Raw genomic sequence first — 18,356 nt, forward strand, 5'->3', positions numbered from 1 at the left:
GAAGGGGTTGTGTTCCCTCCCTAGCGCAGGCCTAACGAGTTGGACCCTCTAATTGCTGTTGGAAAGATAAAGCCGCAGAATTATTTTACGCTTCTTCAATCGTTTCCTTTAATAGGAAGTGCTGCTTTACTCTACCTTGTGCTTCTGAAACATTTGTGTTCCAAAAATATACAGTGTACACATACTCTGTAGCTATAGATACAAACATTTACAAAGAAATGAGCAGGCTGGAGTGGACTAGCTTGAAAAATCTCACGCCTTTGCTTCTGGCCCCACTAGAGCAAGACTAGCTGGGCTCACCCTGCCGTAAACAGAGCAGGGCTACTGAAAAACACATGACTGAGCAATATCACACCCTTGGTGATTATATGAAACAATGTGGATCAAAAAAATTTCCACACACTGCAGAGGTCTGGAATTTCTGTTGCCTTTTCCCACCCCCTCCTTTTGTCCCTACGATCTGCCTCAGTATCTGCACCCCGCGCCCAAATCGACTGCAGCCTGCCCGTCTGTGTCCTGCCTACCGCCGAAGGGTGATCCCTCGCGTGGGCATCGCTCAGCTTTACACCAAAGAGGAAAATGTGGTTCCCGAGACTTTTGGTTTCATCTGCAAGGCTTCCTCAAACTAAGGGAAACTGGGTACACTCTACAGTCTCAGCATCTTAGCGAATGGGTCGGTATGGGAACGTCATTCCAGGTATAAATGTTTGTACGGGGTGAGCCGGGAGCGCGGGGTGAGCCGGGTGAGCCGGTAGCGCGGGGTGCGCGGGGTAGCCCAGAGGAGGAGTATGGATATGAGGATAAAATCCTGGTGGCAGAGCGCCGTGGGTTGGTTGCTGTACGGGACCTGAAATCACCAGCTGGAGCAGGCTGTGGAGAGAAATGCAGACAGGCGTGAGGATTATTTAGAGAAGGCTTTTGCTGTGGCTCTCCCCAGCCCACAGGGGCCTGGCTCTAAGGACAATTCATAACCAACACACGGCACTGCTGAGAGGCAAGAGGACAGTGATTCAGTTATGCTCTTTACAACTTCCAGAATTATCCTCTTTACAACTGTCAGAAGACTCTTTTTTTCCCCCTCTTTCCCTTTTTTTTTCTTTTTTTTAATTAAACTTGGTTGCTGTTTGCAAAGAGGCGAGAAGCAAAGTGCAGTTCAGCTGAGGGTCAGGTAAAACAAGCAGGGAGTTGGGGATGGAACAACTCTGGGGCAGGTTCCACACTGTAATTTCATTCTCCCCTTCTGTGCATTTGTTTTAACACAGGCTGGGCAAGATCATCTGTATGGTGGGACTCACTGAAGTCTCCTTCAGTCCAGAGTCCAGCTTGCAAGGGAAGAAGTAGCCAGCACTGTCTATCACCTTTATCCTTGCGCTAAACCGTGTCTGAATAAAGGCCAACTGCCAGAAAGTAAACACAAATTTTCAGAGGAGATTTTGTCTCAACAGCTCTCAAGTATGTGTCTTGGGGTATGCATCAAAACCAGCACAGCTCACAAAGGTCTCTTACTTGTTATGCGGTAGCCTGGAGCACACGGTTCTCAAGTCATCTGAAAGAGGACAGAAGACATAACAGTAAGGGTGAAGCAGAAATTAGAGCCATTTTCCTCTCCTTTCTAGGAAGATGCGATTACTGAAAAAGCTCCAGTCATCAACAGAACCAGGTTCCCACTCTCAGGCCAAAAACTTTCATAGGAGAGAAAATCTTTCTCCATCTCACCAGTCATTACTGCAGATTTCCACACCAGAGACTTTATTGTATGTTCGACATCTAACCTAACTGCAGCCTCAGTTCAAGGCAGACCAAGCCTTAGTATAGAATTTGCAATACCAATCTACTATTAAGTAGTAACTAAGACATAAGAAGTACAAGGTATGACTCTGCCCACTGAATAGGTTATTTAAGATGAGAAAGGCATCAGGTCAAAGCAAGGCAAAGCTTACCCAATACCTGTTTTGCATTGGTTTGGTTTTTTTTTTAAACAGTGCTAGTGTAAAGAAAGGGTTGAGGTTTGTTTTTTTTCTTTTGCTGGGGTCTATGAACTAAAAGCTGCACCTTTTTTAACCATCTTAATGTCATTTCTTGGTAATACCTGTATGCCTGACTCCTTCGTGAGCTGCTCCCATCTCAGTCCCATGCAAGGAATACTTCTTTCAACCGATTTTCAGATACTGATGGACAGTTGGTATTTGCCTCTCCAAAGCAGAATAGCTAGAACCAAAGTACTGAACAACATACCCTGCTGCTAGAGCCCTTTCAGGAATAGCTTGAGAACAAACTCCTGCCTTTGTAGATAAACACACCCCCAAAACACTGAAATAACTGGTATTTCAGCAGCTGCTTACACAGAACTACTTTCCACTTCCACAGTAAATGCAAGCACTCAGAACACACCAGGTGAACAGCAAGGAAAAACCACAGCCAAAATAAGCCATCAACTAAAAAACCTCCTGTTTCTGCCTGTTCTTATTACACCCAGAGCTGCTTTATGAAAAGATTAGAAAGAATAACACTGACATTTGACCAGCAGCACTGGTTCAGCCAGGGCAAAAGCCTCAGGCACCTGCTTAGGCAGAGGCCGCTCTCCGCAGCCGGGCTCTGCACTAACTGTCCTGGCTGTGGGGGAGCTTTAAGCCTTCTGGTCACATTAAAAATCACCTGTTTTCAAGAGACTGTATCAAGAAACCAGTCTGCCTGGCTGACTCTGCACTGCGTTGAGGCACTTCCCTTTTTCATCTCCACAGGTCTGTCAGGAAGAATTGGTTTTGGAGACAGGACAGATGGACAAAAGCCCCACTGACAACTTACCTCTAGTGCACAGGAGTGCCCCTGATGCCATGGCCACTTGCAAAGCCTGAGCCAGTCTGTCTAGAGCCAGTTCAATCTCTTTGGATGCATTGAGAGGATTGAGTTCGTCAGATAGTCTGTTAATTTCCTCAACGAGCGGAACCACGTGGTCAAAGGGTACTAGACCCAGGCGCCCGTAAAGGTTCTTCTCTGTTAAATGCCCCTGAAGCATCATAAGAACCTGCAGGACACTTAGATGCAGTTTTGAATACAGCTGATGGCAATCTCTGTCTTCTCCTGAGGTCGAGTCCTTGGCAATTTTGCTGGGAGGGTGTCCGTTGGAGAGAGAGGCTTTCTTCTTCCTTTTATAAGCCAAGGGGGCCTTCACGCACCAACGGATCAGTCCGGTCAGCGGGGTGAGCTCTAAAAACCCTATTGGCAGGTTGGCTGCAATAGGAGTGTTGAGAAAGGTGATGAGGATCAAGCGAGGGTCTTCAAAGATCCAGGAAACAATCAACTCGAGCAGGTCCGAAGGAGGGATGAGGTCATCTGAAGATAGGAAAGATATTATTGAGTGAGCTGAGCCTTGCACTGGAGCACAGGACAGCAGTCTTTAATTAATCCCTCACACACACCCTTCCCGCACTGTCCCAATTACAATTGCAAAACCTCCCCAACTCGGCTGGTTTTTTCACGACATCAAAGGTAGGTGCTCGTTTGTCCCAGGGAAGACACAACCACGTTCCTGTCAACTTCACCTTCTCCACCACCGAATGCCAACATTTATCCCCTTTCCCAGCAAAGCTTCTTTTTGTCATTTTCTTCTCTCCCACCCACTTTTTCTCTAAACTCAGTCTCCGTTTAACCCTTCCCGCAGGAAGTACAACAGGCAAGGGAACCGGAGAAACTTGTTGGCACTTCTTTCTCCTCACCCCAATCATTCGACTCATTTCCTTTAAGACTTACCTAAACAAGTATGTCTTTGTGGAAAAATGTAACACAACAACACAATCACATGACAGGTAAAGGATTATAAAATTATGTAAAGCTTCAAGTAAGAAGTGAAAGGTGGTCATGAACTGCAGCTTGACTACAGACAAGAGAAACATTGACTGCACAATCATCCTGTCACAGGGGCTGGCTACTGGATTGAGCGATGTACTTTCGTTGTGAGTTGTGTACAGTGTCAACAAAGGGCTCAGCACAGGACTATCTAGTCAGGTCTTTTGTACCTGAAATGACTTGTAGGATAAATCATCTGAACTACAGAATTACTAATGTGCACTGGATACAGAATTGGTATTTGTGTGATTGACTCCCGTCCTCAGGACACGGTGGAGACTGCCCAGTTACGGATCGCTCTTTGAAGAGCAAGCTTCCTTTTCTTGTGTCACCAATAACATCTCAAACAAACTAAGGAATTAAAAAAAATTACTTCCTGTAACTCATGTTATTTCCTTTCTGACATGTCTTTTAAGTAGTTGGATGAACTTCTAGGTGGTTGCACAGAACAGATACAAAATACTGAGGAAGAACATGCTACGAGCTCTACCAAATACATTAAAAAAGAAAAATAGTCTAAGCCTGCACCTCTCTCTCACTAATGCCAAGCTGCTTATCTGGAAAAGACTGTGCAAAACATTTCCTTTATCGATAACAAATAGTATTTGCTTTTTTGGATGATGTATGATGTTGGTATTTAGTGTATGGTTGTTCCCTAGTCTACCACAAGCTCTCTGTCTCTCTCGCTAAGTAAAGGTAAATCAGTCTTATTTTAGACACCTACATGTTTCTAATGTCTGAGCGACAACCACCTGAGACAGGTCGTGTCACTAGCCAGTCACGCATACAGTTAACGAGCACACCAGAGGAACACTGTTGATTGTGTTTCTCATCAAATCCTGCTCCAGTTTGGAAACGTTCAGAATTTGTGTTTCCCCCCTTTTTGGGAGGAATTGGACTGACAGGGAGGCCAAACTGCCCAGCCCAGGCAGATCAGCTTTCGCTCCTAGAGCTGCTCAATCAATAAGGTCCCCGTGTCCTTTGCCCTCTGTGAAGGACGTCGCCCTTTGTGTCAGGCACTACCCGGCTGCTTCTCCAGCAAAGACTCTCCCTTCAGCCACTGAGTGATTATTTTATTCTCAGCCCAGCTGACAGATGAGGCAACAGCCACACCTCTGAGCTGCTTCTGGCAAGAATTACGTGGTAACAAGCATCTTGAAAATTTCAGCAGTTAATTTGCTTGCAACAATTAATTCCTGTTGCATTATACTGCACCTCTTACTTGGAAAGACACAGCTTGAAAACACTTACCTGAAGAGAGGTCGTAGAGTGCTGTGACAGACGTAATGAACTGGCAGCAGAAGCGAGGACTGGCGCTGAATATCTGCTTCAGCGTCTGGATGGAGCCCGGCACCAAGTTGCAGTAGTCGTCGACCAAGGCTCGGGCCAGCCTCACGCAGTACACAGCGGGGGTTCGCTGCGGGGGTGCGGGACGGCACACAAGGAAAAGGGGATTAAACCCAAGCACAGAAAGTTCTGCAGAGCTGACTTTAAAGTTCACATTGCCCAAACACGCTGCCTGCCCACCTCGCCTCACCCAGCCGCTTCGCTGTTTCGACATTTGTGTCTCCACTTTCCCAAAATTAAAGTGCACTTTCTCTCTCTCTCTGCATATCAACTCAGAAATAAAATTACTATTTCTCTATTAAAATAGATGGTGATATTTCATGCTTGGGTATTTCGTGCCCAAATCTCAAGAGAGAGGTTTTCCTCTTCTGCCGTGTGCAAACTTGCACATCAGGCACAGTTTACTTCCCAAACTCCAGAGTCGGCTTCTTTGGGCAATATGACCATGAACTGACATGGTTTTGTTCCCTGTGTTGATCAAACCCTCCACTGATCCCTTTCAACATGCTGCAGGGAGGCAAAAAAATCAATAAAATTTTCATCGACAGTAAAAAAACCCAAAATTTCTTCTGCCAGTGCAGCACACAAATGGATTGTCAAAAGCTCTCCCTTACGCTGGAGCAAAGGAATGGACACGAGCACAGACGTGGGGTGAATGCAACTGCAGCTGCCAGCTGTTATAACAGCTTCAGCTGCCACGGAGGAGCGGCTGACTGCAACCAGCTGTCACTGACCGTTAGGTGACACTGCCTCAGCTCACCCGTACCATCGCAGCACACTCCCTCGCTCCTACCCCAAGACCGCCCTGCCTGCACAGAAGCTGTACCTGCAGCCAGAAGGCAGCACACTCCAGAACAGGAACCCTGCACACAGCCACTGCCATGGAAACCAGCTTTCCTAGTAAAGCCATCCTGCTGTCGTCTGCTTTGTTTCCTTGAGGGCTGAAGAGAGACGAGAAAATGATCTGCCGGACCGAATCCTTGGTTTGCTCTTGGAAATAATTGCACATGATGTCAAGGAGCTGAAGTTCCTGAAGTGAATTCAATCTCTGAAAGAAAACAAAAGGAAAGCTGCAAAATATACTGGGGCTCTTGAAGAATCGAGAGCTGCTTTGGTGAAAGATGGGAACATGAAAGGCCAAGAGCTTCCCTCAGGTGTGAGAAGCTCAATCTTCGTGCACAGTGCACATATTCAAGCTTCCTGAATCACCACAGCATTTACTTATTACACTGAAAAGCTCTAGGCTGTATTTGAATACCTGAATACCCAAGACTGGTGCTTGCTGCACCTGCAAGTGCTGCCCACGAACTGAAAGATAAGACCTCTGGTAACACTAAGGTGAAAAATATTTCCTCCCTCTACAAATAACAGCATTGAGGACACTGCCAGGCAGCTGGGGGTTCACAGCTGGGCCAGCAGCCCACTGGGCCCCAGGACCACACACCCTGACATTCACAAGCAGCTGTGGCTTCTGGTCACTGCTCTCTGGGACGTCCCCACCTCAGCTCCAGCCCATGTCCACCATGGAAAAACCTCGGTGTGGCGGAGCCACAGCACTGCGAGGCTGTGGGCAGTCCCCAGGGGGGAGGCCCGAGGCCCCACCACACCTCCTCGGGGCCCTCTGCTCTCCCAGACTCCTGCCCAGTCCACGGGGGCCTTGCCAGCCAGACCCCCTCCCCACCAAAAAGCCTGTCACCAGCCCCCCAGGGTCCTCATCCTGTCCTCTTGGGGCCTCGGTCTCCAGCAGCAGCCCCCCAGGGACCTCATCCTGTCCTTCCAAGGCCTCGGTCTCCAGCAGCAGCCCCCCGAGGGATCCTGTCCTGACCTCCTGGGGCCTCGGCCACCATGGCCCCTCCCTGGGGCTACATCCAGCCTCCCAGGGTGCTGCCTGGCCCCACGGCGTCAGCCCCCAGGCCCTACCCTGCTTCCCCGAGGCCGCGGCCTCCAGCAGCCCCCCACCCCTGGGGCCCTGTCCGGTCTCTCAGGGCCCCGCCAGGCCTCGCCCCCCAAACCCGCCCCGCGGTGGGGGCCCACCTTGGGCGGAGCGCCGCGCTCCTTGGGGACCTGGAAGATGAACTCCTCCAGGAGCTCGGCGGGGCCCTTGTCGACGAGGGGCAGCGGGGCGCTCTGCAGCTGGCTGCTGAAGTAGATGTCCAGGTGGTACAGCACCTCCTTGGCGGCGCTCAGCGCGTCCCGCCGCAGCAGCGAGTGCCGGATGTCGCTCATGGCTCCGGCCCCACCGGGAGCGGAGCCCCCTTTCCCCCCCCCCGCGTTCCCCCGGCCCGGCCCGGCCCGGCCCCGCTCGGCGCGCCGCGGCCTCCCACAGCGGCGGGGGCGCAGCTCGGCCGGGCGCGACGGCGGCCCGCGAGGGACAGGAACGGGCCGCGAGCGCCCGCCGCCGGCAGCGACCCCTGGCGGCCCCGCCCGGAACGGCGGCGGGGGGGTGCGCTGAGCCCTGGGAGGGGGGTCTTGGCCAGGGAGAGAACGGGCCCTTGGGGGGGAACTTGTCCCCGGGGGGGTCTTGGGGTGGCCTGGGGGGGGGTCTTGGGCTGGGGAAAGCCCGGCTCTGGGCCTGGCCCTTGGGGGGTCTTGGCCTGCTGGACCTGGGGCTGGCCCTTGGGGGCGTCTTGGCCGTGGGGGGGGCTTGGCCCTGGGGCTGGCCCTTGGGGGGTCTCGGCCCAAAGGGGGACTGACCCTGGGGGTATCTTGGCCTGGGGGCCCTGGACCCGGGGCCGCCCTGGGGAGCCACAGCCCTGCTGGGGGGGTCTAGGCCCAGCCCTGATCCCACTGTGGGGAGGGGGGGCAGGCGCTGGCCCTGCTCTGGGGGGGCCCTGCCAGCCCCCCAGCCCCTAAGGGGCACCGCGCACGGCAGGGGCCCGGCACGGCCCTCTTGGGAAAGGCGGCAGCTGCCTTTGGAGGCCGAGGAGCGCCTGGCCATGAGCCAAGGCCACTGGGGCAGGGCTGGGGCGAGCTGTGGGAGCACGGGGGGTGGCATGGGCTCCCCCAGGGACAGGGCTTGCCCTGGGTGACCTCCCGGGGAGGGTGTGGGGACAGGCGCTGCGGCGGGGACCTGTTATTCTTCAGGACTCCCAGCTTGGCTCCACAGCTGAAGGCCAAAGCTGGCGGGGACACACCGGGACGCACCGGCTGCGCTCAACCCCCAGCACTGCGATCCCGCCGGCCCGGCTGAAACCAGCTCGTTGGAAATGTGGGGTGCCGGGTGGGAACGGTCCGTGTTGGTGAAATAAACACTTTTTAAGAGAAATTGTAGCTGGTGGTGAGTGAGAGCAGCCCATGCCCCGTACTGAGGAGCTGCCGCCCCCCGTGAGTGGTCTCTGGGATTCACTCACACCTCGCAGATCTCTTGTCGGCATTTTTATTGATCCAGGCGCATTCTTGGCCTTACCTGTGACGGGAGGTATTGGCACTGGTTGAAAGGGCTGTTGTTTTTTTTTTCACTGAGCAGACCTTTATTTCCGTGAAAAATGCCATATGGAGCGTGCGGCCTCGCTCCTTGGCTGGGCTACCGCTTGGCAAGGTGAGTGCCTCTGTCCCCATAAATGCACCTGCGGCTCATTCCCCTTCCAGACACCTCGGGTGACACCACAGGTACGTCCCGCTCCCCTCTCCTCCCGCACCCCAGGAGCTCCCCTCTCCAGTGTCGCCTTCTCCAGCTCAGCTTAATTTTACCAAGACTCTCGGCCAGGGCTGAGCCTGGGCGCAGCTCACCAGCATCGCCCCGGATGGATACGGGGTGGATCCCTCTGCCTGGGGGCTGCGGAGGCTGCTGCGTCCCCCAGGATTGGGGAGGACTCGCGGGGCTTTGGGCCGTTTGTGGCGTGACCAAATCGTAGCGTTACCAAAATCGTGGCGTTACTGAATCACCGCGTTAGCAACCGGAGGGACCCCGGCATTACAGACAGTGGCGTTCGCAGCCGTAGCGAGGACGCAAGTGGGGAAAAGTGAGGATTTAACTAGAGCAGCTGCCCCAGAAGAAAAAGCGAGCCCGGGGGCAGCGAGCCCTTTGTCGGGTCGGGCTTTGGCTGTGCCAAAAGCTGGGGTGTTTGCTGGACCTCTCAGCACATCTTATAGGGGCTCCCGGGGAGATCGGGCACTCGGGGCGCCGGGGCTTGGGCAGGGCTCACATCCCATCCCCTGCTGAAATATCACCCCAGGGAGCTGAGCGCCGCGGGAAATGCATCCCCCCATGGGTGGGAGCCACCATGCTGCCTCGGTGGGGGTCCTGAGGGACTCCAGCCTGGGTGAGGACAGGGCAGGGGCAGTGCTGGGGGGCAGGAGGGGCAGGACACCCCGGGTGAGGATGCTCCAGCAGGGAAGGAGGTGGGGAGAGGTGTTGGGGGGGATCCATCCCTTGTTCTGTCCCAGCATGGCTGCTGTAGGGTCTTTTGGGTCTCCAGCGCAGACCCGGGGAGGGATGGGAGAGGCACAAGCCAAGGGACCCTGGTGTCCCCGGCCGCTGCCACCCATCCCACACCAGGAGAGGTGTCCGGGCTGAGTGTGGTGAATGAGGAAGCGACTGATCTGCGTCACCATAAAACGGCATTTGCTCCGTGGCCAGCGAGTTTTGCGCTCTGGCCTCGCGGGCAGTCTGGCCTCGCTCCAGGAGGCAGGATGAGGCCCTGCGTGAGGCAGGAACAAGGACTCACCAGCCCAAGGCCAGAGCTGGATGGCTGGATGGGGTGCACCATCCCTGGGTCCTGGTGGAAAACGGACACCTCCCAGTGAAACCAGTATGGCCAGTGGGAATGGCCTGGTCACCCTCCTCTGTGCCAAATCCCCCTCCCAGCCAGGGGGGCTGAGCTCATCCCTGCCCCTCTGCATGCAGGATGGTGGCCTCGAAGCTGGTGCTGTCGCTGCTGGTTGCAGCTCTCCTGCTGCATGTGGCCACCACACTGAAGATCAGCGCCTTCAACATCAGGGTGTTTGGGGACAAGAAGATGTCCAACCAGACTGTTGCAGATATCATCGTCTCTGTGAGTGCTGGGGAAGAGGAGCAGTCCTGGCCACTCTGCTCTCTGGGATGCAGCCAGCTTAGGGCAGTCGGACGCCAGCTTTCTTCAGGTGTTCGTCCATCCATGTGTCCACCCGTGCATCCACCCACCCATCAATCCACTTGTCTACACCCCCCATCCCTCCACCTGTGCCCCCATCCATCCACCTGTGCCCCCATCCATCCACCTGTCCGTCCATCCATCCATCCACCCATCCATCCATCCATCCACCCATGACTCCCTCCATCCCCGCTTCCATCCATCCGTCCATGCCTCCATCCATCCACCCATCTGCTCTTCCCCCATCACCATCTCCAACCTCGGGCCATCTCCACTCTTGCCAATCCCCCGCCAAGGATGGCTGATGCTTGGTGCTGCCCGGGTTCCTCACTCAGAGCAGCCTGCGAGCAAGGAGCTGCTGGGGTGGTGGGTGGTAGACAGATGGGTGTTAGAGCAGTGTCACCCTAGGGTCCTCTCAAGACAGAGGACACTGGCCTCAGCAGAGGAGCTCCCTCCCTGGGCTCTCAGGTCCCTGCTGTCACCCCCGTTGCCAGCCTGGGAGCCTTCACAGCCCAGCCCAGGCACCAAGGGTGCCCCCCTGAGCAGCTCCCAGCCAGGGGCGAGCAGCTCTGAGCTTGTCCCCCCAGATCCTGTCGGGGTACGACATCACCGTGGTGCAGGAGGTGCGGGACGCTGACCTGAGCGCCGTGAAGAAGCTCATGGACCAGCTCAACAGGTGACCCCGATGGCACAGGGCAGGGGGTGCCTGCAAATGGGACACCAGGACAGATCCCAGCTGGCGTCTCGCTGTGCCAGGGCACCTCTGGCTCGATTGGAGAGACCCCGATGGGTGTTGGGGGGCACCGGGAGCCTCCTCTCACCCCTCCCTCTGCATCTCGCTCCCAGCACGTCCCCACACCCATACAAATATTTGGTCAGCGTCCCCCTGGGTCGGAACAGCTACAAGGAGCAGTACCTCTTCATCTACAGGTAAGGGATGCCGCCAGGGCCCGGTGTCCTCTGTGTCACCTGCTGTCCCCCCAGCAGCCCCCGAAGGGCGGTGGGTACCTTTGGGGCCCTGGCTGGGGCGGGAGCGGTGCTGGGGGCTGCCCCGCTCTCCTCCCCCAGGTCGGACATGGTCTCCGTGCTGGGAAGCTACTACTACGACGACGGCTGTGAGCCCTGCGGGACCGACACCTTCAGCAGGGAGCCCTTCATCGTGAAGTTCTCCTCGCCCACCACGCGTGAGCAGAGCCAGCGCTGGGGGCTGTCCAGACCTGGCACGGGGTCCCCTCTGCATGGGGCTGAGCCGGAGCTGTGCCTGCCAGGCAGGGGGGTTGCACCCTGGACCCCAGCACTGGGGTCCTTCACTGCTGCGGGGCCTTCTCCCACCCACGGGTGCCCAGGGGTCCTGGGCACCTGCCCAGCATGGCCGGCACTGCCTGCTGGTTCCCACCATGTACCATCTCCCACCATCTCCCATCTCCTCTCCTTGCCTGTCACCTCCCACCGTGGGCTCTCTCCAGTTGCATGATGCCATATCATGTCTCCAGCTGTTTCCCATGTGTCCCATATCCCATCCCCTGCTACCTCCCATCTCGTGCCATATCCCACCATCTGCTTCCTCCAGCTGCGTGCCAGCTCCTATCACGTGCCATCTCCCATCACCTCTCATCTCCCACCTTGTGCCATCCCCTACCTCGTGCCACCACCTCCACCTCCCGAGAAGCTCCCCAGGGCACACACGCTCTCCCACCCCTCTCCCACCCCTGTCTCCTTACCAAAACCACAACAGCTTGGAAAAACTGATGGGAAAGAAGCAGCAAACCCCAAACCACGCATGGAGGGATGCAGCTCCCCACTGGGAAGTCCAGCTGGGAGGACAGGCAGACCACAAAAAGCCAACAGACCCTTTCCCTGTGGCAGCTTTTCCCGGCCAGTAGCAGGGGCTCGGCCCAAGGTGGTCCCCCGGGGCTCCCGCTCCCTTCCCGGGCGCTGACGGCCGCCTCTCTGGCAGAGGTGGAGGAGTTTGTGATGGTGCCCCTGCACGCCGAGCCCAGCAGCGCGGCGGACGAGATCGACGCGCTCTACGATGTCTACACCGACGTCATCAGCAAGTGGGCGACTAACGTAAGCGGCGGCGAGGAGCTCGGCTCCTCCCTGGGGCAGTGGCACGGGCTGGGGTATGGCCACCACACGTCCCGGCAGCCATCCTGGCATGGACGTGTCCCACGGGAGACCTCTGGTACCCATCGGGGCAGGTGCCACCCCAGCAATGTCTGGGCAGGGAGCTGCTGGGGGGCTCTGCTGCCGTTACTGGGGGCTTGTCCTCCCGTGCTGGGGAGCCCCAAGGGGCTTTCAAGATTTTAGGGAGCCTTTGGTGCCGCGTAAGGCCCGTGGGCAGGAACACGGTGCGCTGCCCCGCAGAACATCCTCCTGCTGGGCGACTTCAACGCCGACTGCTCCTACGTGACCAGCGCCCAGTGGCCGTCCATCCGCCTGCGCTTCCTCGACGCCTGCGAGTGGCTCATCCCCGACAGCGCCGACACCACCGTCACCGCCACCACCGACTGCGCCTACGACCGGTGGGTGCCGTGGCGGTGGCATGGGGGCTGGCGCGGGGGGCGGCCGGTGAGCGCTGACCCCCCCGCCATGCCCCGGCAGCATCGTTGCCTGCGGCACCGCGCTGCGCCGAGACATCAAGCCCGGCTCCGCCGCTGTCAACAACTTCCAGGCGACTTACAGCCTCCGGAGCAAGGACGTGAGTGAGGGGCCGGGGCACACGAGCCCGCCGGCACCGGCATCCACCCACCGCAGCTCCCAGGAGGGCGGGTGGGCTCCCTGCTCCCCAGGACGCACCCAAGGGTGGCCCGGCCCCAACCCCTGCACCGCTGCAACCCCCCAGCCTGAGCATTTTGGGGTCCAGCCTAAATTTGGGGGTCGGAGTGGAGCATTTGGGTCCCAGCCAACCACGAGACTGGTGGTGGGTCCAGAGGAGCTCAGCCGCCTCTCTGTGTTCCCCCCGCACCAGGCGCTGGCTGTCAGCGACCATTTCCCGGTGGAGGTGACCCTGAAAGCCCGCTGAGCCTGTCCCCATGCCGGGGGCTACCGGAACACCCCAGCGCGCACCCGTGTCTCTCGTGAGAGCCCACGCGCCACCAGCGCCAGCCCAGCTGCCCGCCGTCTCTGCAAGGAGCCGCTCTTCGGGGTCTCGCGGCAGGGGGATGCTCTTTGCTTCCATTAAAAAATGAGCCTCTTCCAGCCCTTGCAGCTCCAGAGGGAGGGTCCCCTCAGCCCCCCCAGCAGCCCCCTGCACCCCCATCCCTCTGCCAGGGGCAGCCAGGGAGGTCCCTGGGGCCAGGGGTCCCCTCCCACCATCGAGAGACCCAGACCCACAAGGCACCAAGCGCTGCTCCCCTCCGAGCTGCCGGCAGCAAAAGCGGGGACACCAGGAATGGCCTGGGAGGATCCGGGCAGGACGCAGCCCCCTCGCTGGGGTGCAGGATGCTCTTCTGCCAGCCCCTGGGGCCGCGTCCTGCTGGAGCCCACCCTGGCTGCGAGGCGGCTGACGGGGCACTGACAGTGAGGGTGGGGGGAGACAGAGGACGTGAGTCAGCTCCCGGGGGGTTCGGTGCCTCCCGGGGGGGTTTCAGTGCTGGCACGGTGCCGGGGGACACTGGACTCATCCCGTGACTGGGTGTGAGGATGCAAAACCCGGTGGCGCACGTGGGAATGTGGCAAGCCCCGGCATGAGCAGCCATCGCCTCCCTGCTCGCCCTGCCGCCGGCACCCCGGCAAGGCCGCCGGAGGATGCGGCTCTGTGGGGCTGCTTTGGGTGACAACTGGGGCTGTTCTGGGTGACCGCCGGGGCTGCTGCGGGGGTTTGCAGCCTCCCCCTCTTGCTGAGGCCACCGGAGCTCAGCCTGCCTGACCCCGACGCGCCGCCATTGCCTTCTCTCCCCTCTAATTACACCGACTGAATCACCCACATTGAGGCCATCGCCCTTTGCCGCCCGCCTGGCCGCTGTGACCCGCTCTGCGACCCGGGGGGCCACCCCGGCCGCAGCACCCCGAGCCCCGCGCGCCCACCCAGCCCTGCCCGATGCCCCGGTCCTGCCGCGCCTTCCCGGCCGCCCTTCGCCGCGTCGGCACAGGGGCGGCTGTCCCGGCCCCACCCTGCCGCCCCGTGGGATTTTGGTTTCCCAATGTAAGAAGGAGCCCAAAGCCGTGCCAAAACCCCCCCGGGGTGTCCGACTCATCCTGCTTTGCCGGCACCTCCGCTGGGAATAAAGCCACCCGTCCTGCTGCCGGGAGGGAGCAGGTGCTGCACACTCAGCACGGTAAGGACGGATCCGGGCTCGGCACCTTCAGCCACAAACCGGGAGGGACTGGGATGAGCTGGGGTGAGCTGGGGTAAGCCGGGATCAGGAGTCATGGAGCAACTCAGGGTGCTGGCAGCGGCGGCTGGGGCTGGCGGGCGATGGAGACATCCCAGTGGGGAGCGGAGCTGGGCGATGCCGGGGGCTGGCAGAGGCGCTGCTGGGCAGACTCACCGCGGCGGGACAGGGTTCAGCCTCCCCTGGGACTGGCGAGGTGGCAGCCAGCCTGTGCCGGCTCTGCGGGCTGCTCCGGGCAGCGCCCACCTTGGCATGCTGCTGCGCGCCAGGGCTGGGGAAGGACACACATGGGTTGTTGTTGCTCTGTCCCCAAATCCAAAGCAGTTTTCAAAGCTCGACTCCCATTGCTGCATCCCTGCGGCTCAGCATCCCTCCCGGCAGGATGGGGACCGTGGCGCTGGCACTGTCCCTGCTGAGCACCACTCTCCTGTGCCCAGCCACCGCCACGCTGCGTGTCGGTGCCTTCAACATCCAGGCGTTTGGTGACACCAAGATGTCCAACGAGGGAGTGGCGAGCATCATCGTCAGTGTGAGTGCAGCTGGGGACGGGCTGTGTGCTGGGGTGGACCCCAAACGTGGCTCCTGTGCCAGGGACACGTGGGGATGCGGCGGTGGACGGGATGGCATCCTGCTTCGGCGATGTCCTGGATGGTTGAAGGCTTGGTGGGGACCAAGGCGGGGTGTCAGGCACAGCCTGCAGTCCCTCTGTGGGGACGTCTGCCCCAGCGCCAAGGGACACACGGGTCCCCGTGGTGCCACACCCAGTGCCGTGCCTGGGTGCTCTCTGGGAGATGGATGGGAGAGGAGAGGGTGGCCCCGAGCCAGCACCAGGCTCCGTCTCGCCATCGCCGTCGCTCTCGGCCCCGCAGATCCTGCGCCGCTACGCCGTGGTGCTGGTGCAGGAGGTGCGTGACGCCGACCTCAGCGCCGTCACCCGGCTCATGGAGCAGCTCAACAGGTACGAGCGGGGCCGGGGCCGAGCGCGCCCGGGCTCAGCTGCCAGCATGGGGCAGGGGAAGCTGAGCTGCCTGAGCAATAAAAGGCGAAAAAACCCAAAGAAGTCCATCAGCAGAGTGTTTGTTTTAGGGATAAATGTGCCGGGGCTGAAGCTTTGAGCAGCTGCCCAAAGAGCCACCAGGAGTGACCCGGGGAGGGGCAGGGGATGCAATCGGCACAAAACCCCTCCGAGAGCTGCAAGCCCACCAGAGCACGCGGGATGGAAAGGAACTACGGCTCTGGTGGGCTCCGTCTCCAAACTCCAACAGGGCAGGGCAGTGGTAGGGGGGGGGCGAAGGGGCAGGGACAGGCAGCCCCCTGCACCCCGAGACCCTGGGCACGGCACGGGGACCCCAGCATGGACAGATGATGCTCTGAAGCGAGTGGCTCAGCCGCCCCAGGAGGAAAAGGGGCTGCTGGGGTGGGCTAAAAGCACCCCGTGGGGTGCTGGCCCCGTTTCAGGTGAGGGCACGTGCCAGGGCCGGGCTGGGGTCAGGCGGACGCCGCCGCTGCCTTGTTGAAAGGCGGCGAGTGCTCCTGAGCGGGTACACCCAGCCTGTGTCCTCGCCCCTTCGGTGTCCCCTCCAGCACGGCCACAGAGCAGTCGGGGCAGGGAGGGTGACGCCAGGCTCCGCAGGGCCCCAGGGTGCTCATTAACCTAATTTAGCTTTGCTGCAAATGAAGGTGGGGAGCGTCGCTGCAGAGAAAGGGGTGGCAGGAGCCGCCCCGCGTCCTGCCCGCAGCCGGCCGTGCCCGAGGAGCCACCCCGGGGTGGTGGGGACAGCAGGGTGGCTTGGAGCCACTACACTCATGTCACCCTATGGCTGGGGCACGGTGGCCCATGGGGACAGCAGGGCAGGACTGGCCGGTGCCAACCCCACGGCTGCCCAGCCCCTGGCCGTGCCAGGGACACCCCAGGACAGTGCCAGCCATGTCACCGTCCTGCCTTTGCATCTCCGCAGCGTGTCCACGTCCCCGTACGGCTACGAGATCAGTGGCCCCCTGGGACGGGACAACTACAAGGAGATGTACCTCTTCATCTACAGGTAACAGGGCTGGGTCTGCTGCCGCCTGTCCCACGGCACCGCGGGGCCACCGATGCCACAGAGGGGGCACAGGGGCCATGCTGAGCCCCAGGGTCACTGTCCCCTTTGGTGCCACAGGACAGACGTTGTGTCCGTGGTGGACACCTACCAATACGAGGACCCCCAGGACGTCTTCAGCCGGGAGCCGTTCATCCTGAGGGTCTCAGCACCCGGCATCAGTAAGCGGTGGGACGGGTGGCCCCGGGTGGTGGCACAGGGTGGCCACAGGGCTGATGTCCCTCTCCCCTGGCAGAGGCAGAGGAGTTTGTGTTGGTGCCACTGCATTCGGCCCCGCGCGATGCCGTCGCCGAGATCGACGCGCTCTACGACGTCTACCTGGCCATCATCAGCAAGTGGGGGACTGACGTGAGTGCCACCAGCACCGGGGGTGGCACCGAGGGTGGGCACTGAGCCCCAGGGACCGTTTGACCCACGCTGGCTCCCTGCTCCGAGGCCAGCGTGGCTGGTGCAAGGGTGGTGGGATGGGGACCTCGGTCCTGCCCTGTCCCCTGCCACCCAGGGCTGACCTGAAGTGGGGTCTGGTGTCGGGAGGGCTGGTGCTGGGAGCAGCCCTGTCCCCCAGCCACCACGAGCCCCCCCATGTCCCCGCCACAGAACATCATGTTCCTGGGAGACTTCAACGCCGACTGCGCCTACGTCCAGCCCAGCGACTGGTCGTCCATCCGCCTGCGCACCAGCGACGTCTTCAAGTGGCTGCTCCCCGACGGCACCGACACCACCGTGGGGACGTCGGACTGCGCCTACGACAGGTCAGTGCTGCTGCCATCCCCTCCCCGCCACCCCGGGGCCCTGCCCGTCCCCTGCCGAGCGCGGGGGCAGGAGCGGGACCCACCGCCCCCCTCTACCCGGCAGGATCGTGGTGTGCGGCGCCCGGCTGAAGAGAAGCATCGTGCCAAATTCAGCCGCCGTCTACAACTTCCAGCGCGCTTTCCAGCTGGAGCAGGAGGAGGTGAGCTGGGCCGGCAAACCCGGGGCTCCCACAGGCACCGGCGCTGAGCTGCCCCGGGCAGCGCCGCTGATGTCTGTTCGGGATGAGGCAGCCTGGTGCCGCCACGTAGGTGCTGCATTTAATGATCAGAGGGATTTGGGGTCGCTGCCTGGCCCCGTGGGGAAGCAACGAGACACATGGGGTTTTCCGTGGCCATTCCTGGGGATGGGGCAATCCCACCCACAGCTGGCACAGGGCTCCCGAGCGAGACGCGGGGGTCCTGGAGGACGGGTGCCTCCCTTCCAGCACCCACCCCAGCCCACGCCTGGGCATCTCTCCGGGAGAGGTGCCAAAACTGGGGTCTTTTGTGTTGAGTGTCAAGGTTGGGGACATCGCGTCCCCTCCAGCAGGCAGAAGGTTCTGGCAGGGCAATCACAGCCGCGCTGCCGGCCCCACCAGCACGGCGAGGGGCTCAGGGCTCGCCGAACCCCTGTGTCACGCCTCCCCACCTCTCGCCCCCCTCCAGGCCCTGGCAGTCAGCGACCACTACCCGGTGGAGGTGAAGCTGACAGCTTGAGCTCCTCCTGCGGCCGCAGACCACCACCCAGCTCCAGCTCCCACCACCGAGCCCCGTGAAGGCGCTCCCACAGCCCCATCCATGAGCCCTGCGCGTGGGCTGCTCCGGGTCCCGGTCTGGAGAAGGGTCACAGCCGTGCCCAGACCC

At 59.7% G+C, this 18,356-nt stretch overlaps 3 protein-coding genes across 3 annotated transcripts; 2 read left to right on the forward strand and 1 right to left on the reverse strand.

Moving 5' to 3' along the window:
* Nucleotides 1-91: 91 nt before the first annotated feature.
* Nucleotides 92-7,457, reverse strand: INTS15 (integrator complex subunit 15). The gene is made up of 6 exons (XM_068420227.1): nt 7,228-7,457; nt 6,020-6,241; nt 5,098-5,263; nt 2,806-3,333; nt 1,507-1,546; nt 92-870 (listed from the first exon to the last, which is right to left on the reverse strand). The coding sequence occupies exons 1-6, from the start codon at nt 7,417-7,419 to the stop codon at nt 663-665; spliced, it is 1,356 nt and encodes a 451-aa protein (XP_068276328.1). The 5' UTR covers nt 7,420-7,457; the 3' UTR covers nt 92-662.
* A 2,583-nt stretch (nt 7,458-10,040) lies between these two features.
* On the forward strand, nt 10,041-13,290 carry LOC137674610 (deoxyribonuclease-1-like). Its single transcript, XM_068420092.1, has 8 exons — nt 10,041-10,187; nt 10,853-10,941; nt 11,112-11,195; nt 11,334-11,449; nt 12,223-12,335; nt 12,633-12,790; nt 12,870-12,966; nt 13,237-13,290. Exons 1-8 carry the CDS (start codon nt 10,041-10,043, stop codon nt 13,288-13,290), a joined length of 858 nt encoding a protein of 285 aa, XP_068276193.1.
* Nucleotides 13,291-14,984: 1,694 nt separating this feature from the next.
* Nucleotides 14,985-18,209, forward strand: LOC137674611 (deoxyribonuclease-1-like 2). The gene is made up of 8 exons (XM_068420093.1): nt 14,985-15,131; nt 15,472-15,560; nt 16,561-16,644; nt 16,762-16,862; nt 16,937-17,049; nt 17,299-17,453; nt 17,557-17,653; nt 18,159-18,209. The coding sequence occupies exons 1-8, from the start codon at nt 14,985-14,987 to the stop codon at nt 18,207-18,209; spliced, it is 837 nt and encodes a 278-aa protein (XP_068276194.1).
* The last annotated feature ends 147 nt before the right edge of the window (nt 18,210-18,356 follow it).

The sequence above is a fragment of the Nyctibius grandis genome, chromosome 30, assembly GCF_013368605.1.
Source record: "Nyctibius grandis isolate bNycGra1 chromosome 30, bNycGra1.pri, whole genome shotgun sequence".
In the NCBI taxonomy this organism is placed as follows: domain Eukaryota; kingdom Metazoa; phylum Chordata; class Aves; order Nyctibiiformes; family Nyctibiidae; genus Nyctibius; species Nyctibius grandis.